The sequence below is a fragment of the Eutrigla gurnardus genome (genome assembly GCF_963514095.1).
Source record: "Eutrigla gurnardus genome assembly, chromosome: 11".
In the NCBI taxonomy this organism is placed as follows: Eukaryota; Metazoa; Chordata; class Actinopteri; order Perciformes; family Triglidae; genus Eutrigla; species Eutrigla gurnardus.
The window spans coordinates 22,816,342-22,826,184 of record NC_139925.1 but is presented as its reverse complement, the minus strand read 5'-3'; the positions used below and the strand labels follow the sequence as shown (position 1 = coordinate 22,826,184).

The 9,843-nt window shown below is 40.6% G+C and overlaps 1 protein-coding gene across 1 annotated transcript in view; it reads right to left on the bottom strand.

The window, feature by feature from the left end:
* Positions 1–220: 220 nt before the first annotated feature.
* mrps5 (mitochondrial ribosomal protein S5) overlaps positions 221–9,843 on the bottom strand; it is a 28,202-nt gene continuing 18,579 nt past the window's right edge. Inside the window, exons 7-12 of the mRNA XM_084020977.1 lie at positions 6,412–6,502; positions 6,085–6,131; positions 5,608–5,665; positions 1,838–1,900; positions 825–961; positions 221–732 (exon numbers count right to left, since the gene is read on the bottom strand). Of these exons, the coding sequence (XP_083877103.1) occupies positions 508–732; positions 825–961; positions 1,838–1,900; positions 5,608–5,665; positions 6,085–6,131; positions 6,412–6,502 (621 nt within the window). The 3' untranslated portion in view covers positions 221–507. The remainder of the gene's footprint in view (positions 733–824; positions 962–1,837; positions 1,901–5,607; positions 5,666–6,084; positions 6,132–6,411; positions 6,503–9,843) is intronic.

Genomic DNA, 9,843 nt, shown 5'->3' with positions numbered 1-9,843 from the left:
TGATGTCCATTGAGCACATTATTGTCCATTAAGTGTCAAATGGACCATTAAGCAGGGTATGCTTCAAGGCGGGGCTACCTTGTGATTGACAGGTCGCTACTAATGCAGTTAGCTACTAAGATGAGTGTAATCCACAAACCACAGGGTGACGTCACCATGGCTACGTCCACTCATTTTATACAGTCTACCATCCAGAGACACAAAGGGTCAAATCACACATACATGTTTACAGATCTGTCCTTTATTACATTAATACATTTTGCAACAGTTCCACATACACAAGGAAGTTACAAAGAAAACCATCTTTGGGGTCAGGATTCCGTTTTCAATCGAGATGTCTTCAGTTGGACAAACGTGTAACGTGAGTCCCCACTTAACAAAACCATCACAATTCACTAGACTTTTCAACAAAAAATGTTCTTATTCCTCGCAGCTTTTCTCGTCAAAGCCGACATTCAGACCTCAGGCGTCCAATCATCTGCCTCGTGCTCCGACTGAGTCATCACACTACCAGATGGTGCGTTTGACACCCGCCCAGATGGAGCGTTTGCCTCCCTGCGCGGCCCGTACGTCGTCCCAGTGCAGCCGGGTGTTGGGGATCTCATCTTCAGGCTCCGGCTTGGGTCGGGCCCCGTCTTTCGGACTCGCCACCACCAGGGGCAGCGGGCCTCGCTGCGCCTGAAACTCCACGACGTGGAGCTGCTTCTTGTCAGCCAGCGTCTGGTGGATTTCCTGCAGGTGAAGAAGAGGTGGATGTTAGTGAAGGGATACAAAGGTTGGGAAGAAGAGAGATGAGACACGAGGCTCTGACTTCATGACTTCACCTGATTGGCCAGTCCGGTGAAGAGGGCCCTGGTGATGTTGAGGAGGTTGACAGATCCTTCCACTTTGCAGTACATGTCGTTGATGCCGATCAGCTTGCACAGAGTGATGACGGCTCGGTGGCAGTGCAGACCATAACCTGCACGGACACAAGATGATGGAGCATATAAAGGCTTCTGTCGTGACATATGAATCTTTATTATGTTGATCTATTATTGTGTGATATAGTACATTACCTGGAAATGTTGCACAAACAACAACAATAACAAATGGGAGACAATGTTTCACCCTTAACTAATAAAATATCCATGTTGTATTCAATGCAGAACAATAACAGTACAAACTGAAGAATTAACGCCAACTGTGAACACGACAACTGCAGAAGAGTGAGTTTGATTGAATATTTCACCACAGATGAGTTGTTCTGGTATTTGAGGAACTTGCTGAGATATCTGAAAATCAAAAAGGCCCCGTAAGCCTCCGTGACCCCCAGTCGTGGTCCCCTTATAAGTCAATGCTCAGCAAGTTACATGTGGAAATTTGACTTTTATCTTTGCAGAAAACACATAATTTATGACAAATATCGTCAATATTTCTCATTTATTAAAAAAAAAACATTAGAATAACAATTATTGTTATTGCCATCATCATTATGATCATGTTCTGGGTCCTTGAGTGTTCAGAAAGGCACCTATGAATAAAATGTATTATTATTATTTATAGTTATTACAATCATCATTATTATTATTATTATTATTATTATTATTATTATTATTATTATTATATCTACATATTTTTTAGATTTATTTTGGTTTAAATGGAGTTTTTCTTTCAGCCACATTCCTATTTTCTTTATAATTTGAACTGGTTTAGATATTTGTCTTAGAAAGCATTTGGAACAGACGTGTAAATGAGAGCGTTAGCTAAATGTTCATCGTCTCACAGTATTAATCATCAGACATCGTCATCATCACTACGTTTAACCTTCATCCTCCCAACTAAACAAGGACGGTACCTTCGTTTTGCTTCTTCATGCGGAGCGTCGTCCTCTTGAACTTGGACTCAATGTCGTGGTAAACTGTTGGAGAGAAAAACAACAGCTGGATTATTCAAATTCAAAACAACTTTATGAATCACACCAAGGGACAAATAGCTATGAGCAGCTTGTACTCAAGAGAAACCCACACACAGACAACATAAATGTGAGTCATCATTAATCCAGACAGTCAGACTCAACAGGTTTAGTTTGAGGTTCAAATCTTCAATCAAATCTTTAAAAAACCCAGGGTGAGAACAAATAGAAAGAATAGACGTTTATCTGTCAAACAGAGATGATTATTAGTTTAGTTAATTTTGAGCGTTTCAAATAAAAAACAAACTAACAAATACAATGAACAGTACACAATAACAATCTCAATAAATATAAAATGATCATAAATAACAAATAAACCACTGAATAAATCAATATTACGTAGGAGAACTTTTCACTTTTCTAGTTCCACCCCTTCTTTAAACTACTCAAGCTGTGAAATCATATTTATCAAATATAAAACCCATACATCGTTTATATCCTAAATGTTACCTCGCGTTTATCCTGCCGACCCTTCCTCCTCCATAAACCTCACAAGAATTAGTTGCTTAATACTTAATTTAATTGCTTAATTTCTACTTAGGTTTTTTAACTGTTATGGTCACTTTTTTACTGTTAATGAAAATTTCCATTATTGTTTTATGATTTATTATCAGCATTACCTTGTTTTACTACTAGCTTTATTTATATTTTTATGACTTGATTTATTTGATTCATTTTTCCTTTCTCACTTTCTCACTGTTTTTTGTGCGAATTGAGTTAAATATTATTACTATTAAAAAGGGTAGCTAGAATAAACATGTGTTTGTTTGATGTTTCATCTTCCAGTTAAATAAAAGCCTTATTGGTATGTATTCTTTATTACGGGCATTCCTTCAGGAACATTCTTAATAAGGACCAAAATAAATGACTACTACAAATAGGTCCAGCTGGAATTTAATACACTTAATGAATTAGGTTTGGTACTCGGATCCTACAACACAACAGAGGATGAGGAGCGGGAAAAGAGGTAGAAAATGTGGGGCTCAGAGGACTCCTCGGCTGGGGAAGACATCGCAAATGCAAAACTAAATAACACACGCACACACACAGTCGTGTTTTCATGACTTATGGGGACATTACATTGACTTACATTAATTTCCTGGAGACTAACCCCAACAAGAACCAACACCAGCCTATTCCTGACCCTTACACTAAAATGTAAGGATTTATGTCATGCAATTGTCCACATTTGGTTTTAAAAAAACATAAGTCCCCACAATGTGAATGTGTGTCTGATATATGACTGGTTAATCACACACACACACACACACACACACACACACACACACACACACACACACACACACACACACACACACACACACACACACACACACACACACACACACACACACACACACACACACACACACACACACACACACACACACACACACACACACACACACACACACACACACACACACACACACACACACACACACACACACAGGGAGCTGAACATTTGCTGAGGCTGCAGGAGGTCCAGGTTAATTTAGAACAATGTTTTCTGGGTGACTAATGAACAGCGACAAAGTCAAAGCGGATAGAAAGAAAAAAACAGGAATAATCCTGCCTGACACACAAACTCTTAATTATATTACAGCAAGTGTTTTCACTGTTTTTCAATCTCTGACTTCATAAAAACACTAAATGAACTGAACATTGTTTGGTCGATTGTACAAAAACTTTGAATTTCCTCCAAGAACAGATGGAAACCGCCCAAAAGACAGCGAACATTCAAATGTATTCAAATTTCCTTTGGCTTTCTAGCAATCATTCATTTCTACTGAAGCCACATGGTAATTCACCAACAAGCCTGGTCCTGGGAGAACTGGGAGGACTGGTGCCAACAACAACAACTGGAAGGTCAGCGGTTTGTTTTTCCACCAATAATAACATGCCTAGAATCCAAATCAGGGATGTGCAGATGTTGGACAATACAGCTTAACAATCAAGAAGAGAAACGGTTAATCATCCGGTTGACGGAATCCAACATCTGGACGGCCACCAAAACCCCAGGCGGTCTGGATTTAGACTTACTGAGGGTCAAACACACAGGTTGGAAATGAAATACAACTTTGCTGTCAGTGAGCAAGCAAAAGTGACAAAATTAAGTTGTCTGGTACGTTACTGAATTTAATTTGATTATAAAGAGAGAAAAAGTGGAAATGGAATGAAGACATAAACAAACAACCAATCACGCGATGGTCCAGAAAGTTCGCAGATGGTCCAACAGAGCTCAAACTGGGTGGAAATACAGAAACACAGGCTTCTCGTGTGGTCTCGGGCCAAAGCAGGAAGCCAACTTTCCCCTGTCGGGCGCGCAGGTGGAGGCTGTTGACTCACTCACATCAATCTCTCAGACTTTGCTCTCCAGCAGCAGCACAGGAGCCAAATGTCTTCAATTAGAACATTTTTTACATTATGTCGCAAGTATGAATGCAAGCAGGTGATTGGAGGAGAAAGGGAGGATGAGGATGAAGAAACTTGGAGACAAGAGTCAGAGGTGGACTGTTATGGTGAGTTTGCACCAAATGTGAGCCTATGAGCACTGAGATTCTCCTCCTGTCATTCCTGACGTTGCTGTCCGGTGTCTGTGGTCCCCCAGAGGTCTAGATAGTAGCTCATATTAGTCCAGAGGCCAGACCAGACTAAGTGGAGAAACCAGAGACTGTCTGTGGTCCCCCAGAGGTCTATGATAGTAGCTCACATTAAGGCGGGTCCACACCGCACCGACTGCCCGACTCGCGTCGGTAAATGAAGTCGGGCTACTTAATATGGCCGACTCGAATGGCGGATTACACATTTGAATCGGCTGAAATGAACGCCGACGTGGGCCGATTCGAGCGACCACACCAAGTAGACTCATGTCACGGACGCCGACTCTCTCAAAGACGCCGATTTTCGGTCCGGTGTGGACCCGCCTATAGTCCAGACACCAGACTATGTGGAGAACCAGAGACTGTCCATGATACAAACAATAAGGTTGCACTCGTTTATTTATGTCTAAATGACTTTATTTGGAGTTTTGATGAAGTAGCTACAATGTTAGCATAGCTTAGCACCTATCTAACCAGACTCCATTCAGAAAACTAGCATTTTAAAAAGAAGTTAGCTTGTCGTCTTGCAGACAGACCTAACAAAGTGTGATTTCAGAATATTTAAATAACATCATCATCCATCATCATCATCCGCTTGCTGCTGCTCTGATACATCCTTCAGACTGTCTTCTTCTCCAAAGCAATGCTAGCTGAGGCTCATGGGTACTGTAGTATTTAGAGCTGAAACTGCCAAACTGACGCAACAATTTTCAATGTAAAAGTCACTACAAGGAACTTTCATTTTGAATTGTTTTTTACGTCCCCCTGTGGACAAAACGCAGCAGGGTCTAACAGTCTTCCCCGGTTAGTCCTGGTTCTCCCGTGCCTCCCTTCCCTCCCAGCAATGCATCCTGGTCCTCCAGTAGCGTGGCAACCCCGTAGCACTGATGACGAGCATTAAGAATAACTTCATAGAAGGTCTCGTTTACTCATGCAGGTCACATAGAGGCTTCAGGATGAAACTGAGTTTCATCACCAGTCTAAAGGTAACTCGCGATAACTTGAAGTAACGATGAGAATAAAAAACTGAAATTGGGTAAAATCACTTACTGGTCTGGTTGTTGTATCGTTCGATATAGTACAAGTAGTGGATGGCTCTGTTCTTGGCCTGCAGATCACACAAACACAGCGTTGTCATTTGCTGACTTGGACTTTTATTATCATTACTAACCTCTCAGCTGGTGCAGCTGTAGACACATTGTATTAGTATGAATGATAAGGTATTAATTCATTCCTCTACATGTTTTGGATTGTACTGTATGAATGCCTAATATATTACACGTGGTTGTTCGGTTATTTATTGTATTTTGGGTTTCAAAAAGCTTCCACAGCTACTAAATTAACCTTAATCTGAGATCTTTCTGTCTCAATGTCGTTGATCAGAAGAAAACCATTTATTTATTATTGAGTATATTTAACTGTAAATAAATATCCTAAATTTAAAGACATTCCAGAAAATGGGGGTATTAAAACTACAACAGACTCGATGATTGTTTGACGTGGACTAAAAATACTTTGTGGTCTTACCTTCCTCAGAGCTGTGTTTCTGTCTGCTGCTTTACCCAACGCAAAGCCTGATGGGAGGAGGAGATTTGTTAGCTTCCAATTAAAGCCAGACTTTATTGTTTCAACTGTTGTTAAATTAGTGCTGTTGAGAGTTTGAAAGCAGCTTTAAAACTTATTTAGCTTCTGAAGAGTTGTCACAAACCGTTCCTACTCTTCTCCACGAAAGGCTTATTATTCAACGTTTGCAAACACCCTGAAATTGTCAAAATTAATTCTGCTGCTGTTCCAAGCTTTGAGATTTTTTCCACCAGACGTGATCTTGGTTTAACTTTCAGAAGAGGGTTGAACCTGCAGCTCCGTTGCCGTTTCCCACGGCGACCAGGCAGCTGATGGACCTCTTCCTTCCCTCCTTGGCCGTCATGTTGAACACACTCTTCACCTACAAAACATCGAAGAAACGAGAACAACTATCAAGTTCTGCTTTGGAGGAATATATCAGCTGATTGGCTGAGTACATTGCCGTTTTCTTTGGTAGTTTGTTGTCATTTTATTTTGCTAAATTAATGGTCGGCGTCCTGAGAATGCTGCTCAGGAGACCTGAATGGAAGTGGAGACCTGCAGAATATTTTTACATCTATCTTTAGATTATGTCTATCTATCTTTAAATCAATCAATAAAAAAATGTTGCCATACCATTATTATTTATGATACACCTTAAATGAACACAAACACCTTAAATTCAGAAGGTGTACCATTGTATTAGGTGTAAGAATATTTCCTTTGGTGACATTTTGTGAGTTTAATTTGTTTCATCAGACTATAAGAGCTAAGAGAGCTTCCCTGTGGGAATATATCCTCAATCAGTGGTTGGTGGGCAGAAATATCCCTGTTAAAGGTGACTACTGGTCAATCAGTGTTGTTCATCCCTGTTGTAATAAAGCTCACATCCATTCACTTGATGATTAGCCATGAAGACCTAAACATCCCAGGCCGTCTCACTGACGATCATCACGTGATCGTCATGTCTCACACGATGGTCGACACTTCTGTAGAAGCCACACCTAGTAAGTAAGTAAAACATGTTTGATTTGTCATGGAGTACTACACTACCCACATGTAACAGCCTTTTCTTCTTAAAATAATTATCTCATCTTTTGGTTGGTTAGCTTGGATCGAGGCATTAAACTCTTCCATATGAGGATTTTCTGAAATGCCAACGGAGTGAAAGAATGATGGGAACTGAACTTCCTGAACTGTTCAAATAGTGGGCGGTCTCTGTTGAGCTCTATTTGAGAGAAAAACCCTGACTGTCCAACATGGACAAAACTAAACTAAAATTGCCTAAAGCAGATGACATGTAATAATCAATATGTATTTGAATTGATCCTGTACATTTTGTATAGACGCTAAGTCCCGCCCGTTCCGGTGTCCCACACAGGACGTTATTTCAGAAAAAATATACACAGTGGTCAACGGCTAGACACAAACTATTTTCTGATACTGTTTGAATTGTACCATGAATTACTCTGATTATTTTGGTCGGTTAAAAAAAACATTTTTAGGTTTGTCGTAATATCACCGTTCAGCGAAGTAACATCTCATAGTTTGGCAAAAAAAAAAAAATGTCACTTACAGTTGACTACTATACATATTATCTTTCCAAAATAAGGTCCCATTGGGAACACGACAGAGGTCTCTCTCTGTTTTATACTCCAGTCAGCTAAGTCAAGTTATTGGACCAGTAAAAAGAAGTGTGAGAAAACATCTGCTGCTGGTGTGCTACAACACACTGTTAAGGCATTTCACTGTGTGTCTGTGGGTGTGTGTGTGTTCCAGCCTGTCCAGATTTAAGTGACTTTCATCGACCCATTGTTAAAATGAGCAGACAGTGATCATCTATCTGTCCGCCCTCCTGTAACCATGCAGACATCTGCAGCATGGCTTTGAAAACAGCAGGGGGCAGCATTGGTACGCCACAGAGAGGAGGACCAGAGCAGAGGGAGGGGATGCAAAGAAGGTCAAGAAGAAGAATGGGGCCGGTCATAGAGGTGGGAGGAGTGGAGGACACGAGGGGGCAGAAGAAGAGATGGAAGGTTGGAGGAAGGCTGGTGAGGCCTCTTCTTGTTGACAACTTAGAACTGGGAGGATCTATTCATAAGAGTGAAGGACAGCACTTCTTGTTCCAGGCTCAAATTGATACTACTTAAGGTTGTCCATCGCATCTATTTTACCAACTGCAAACGTTCCAACATATATATCGATGAGGCATTAAACATGCAGCTCGTCAAATAATCAGAAGGGGAACAAGGGCGGTTTGGTCTAGCAGGTAGAAGAATATTGTTGGAGTGGAAGTCATCAATTTGCCCCCCCACCCACCCAAAAGCGTCTCTGTAGCTCAAAGGCCTCATTAAACCTGGAGGACGTTATGATTTACTAGTTAAAGTATGTACAGGAAAAATGAAGCCGTAGTAATATACACCATAGGGGGAACAATGAGTGTCTCATTGCACCTGTTAAATGAATACAAATTACATCAAATAAAAAAGAAAGCAGGTAAGAGGAGGACAGGAAAGGAAAGAAAAATAGGATTTAATGCCTCTTTAGATGTGAAATGAGTGACAGAGCAGAAGACAGTGAAACGTGAGTGTGTGTGTGTGTGAGTGTGTGTGAGAGAGAGAGAGAGAGAGAGAGAGAGAGAGAGAGAGAAAATAGTGAAGAAATAGACAGTGTGTTGTACTGTGGAGTGTGACCATATAAGTGTTTGGCATCTTCATAACAGATGAACAAACTGCTGACTCGGCAACAAACTTTACAAAATAACTGTAACACACACTGTAGCGCACGCACGCATGCATGCACGCACACACACACACACACACACACACACACACACACACACACACACACACAGTAGAAAGTTGCTGTTGCTCAAATATGAAGAGTGATCGTAGCTGCTGATCGTCACGATGATGCATCAAACCAGCCAGTTACACGCATGAGTTAATTCAACCGAGCAAATGAAGATCATTAAAAAACTGATTAAAAGAGATTTTACTGCTCATGTAATGTCTTATGAACAAAAACCTCGAAAACCTAAAACAAACTTATTTCATAGTAGTTCTATCTAGTTGCAGCAGCTACTTTATCATTTTTGTTTTAAAGCTCCTTTTTCTTTGCAATTATTGCGGCCAAAACTCCACAGCAAGCTATACAATTGAACTTATCTGACAAATAAACATGATGAACTATTAGCCTGATTACACATCCAGCTACGCAGCAGTGGCATGAATAGAACTATGAGCTGCAAGTGTGGTGAAATGATCTGCCAATGGGACTATGTGTTTGCTCACATATAAATGCACCGTTACGCTTCCATCAGAATGAGCTACGGAGGTCACCGCTACTTTATCCAACAGGCCCACCAACTGCCAACGGCCCCAGCATGCATGTGTGTCCTAACCTGACCTTTGGCAGCCTTGACAGCCCTTCAATTGTGTTTTTACAGTTCCATCTGGATGGAGATTTATCTATTTTTAAATGTGCTTATGTGGATGGGAGACCAAAAGGAGGAAAAGCCTCTTTACAAAAATAACCTTGTACGTGTGGAATACAGTCTTCATGAAAAAAACAAAAAAACAAAACAATTTGCTCTGTTTTCCTAAATTATAGAATTATATTGTTAATGCACTAAAATGCATTAAGGCCATGTTGAAACTTTCACTCTCCTTTTAGCTCTGGTTTGGTGTCAGCCTGCTCCTTTAGCTGCTAAAATGCTTTACA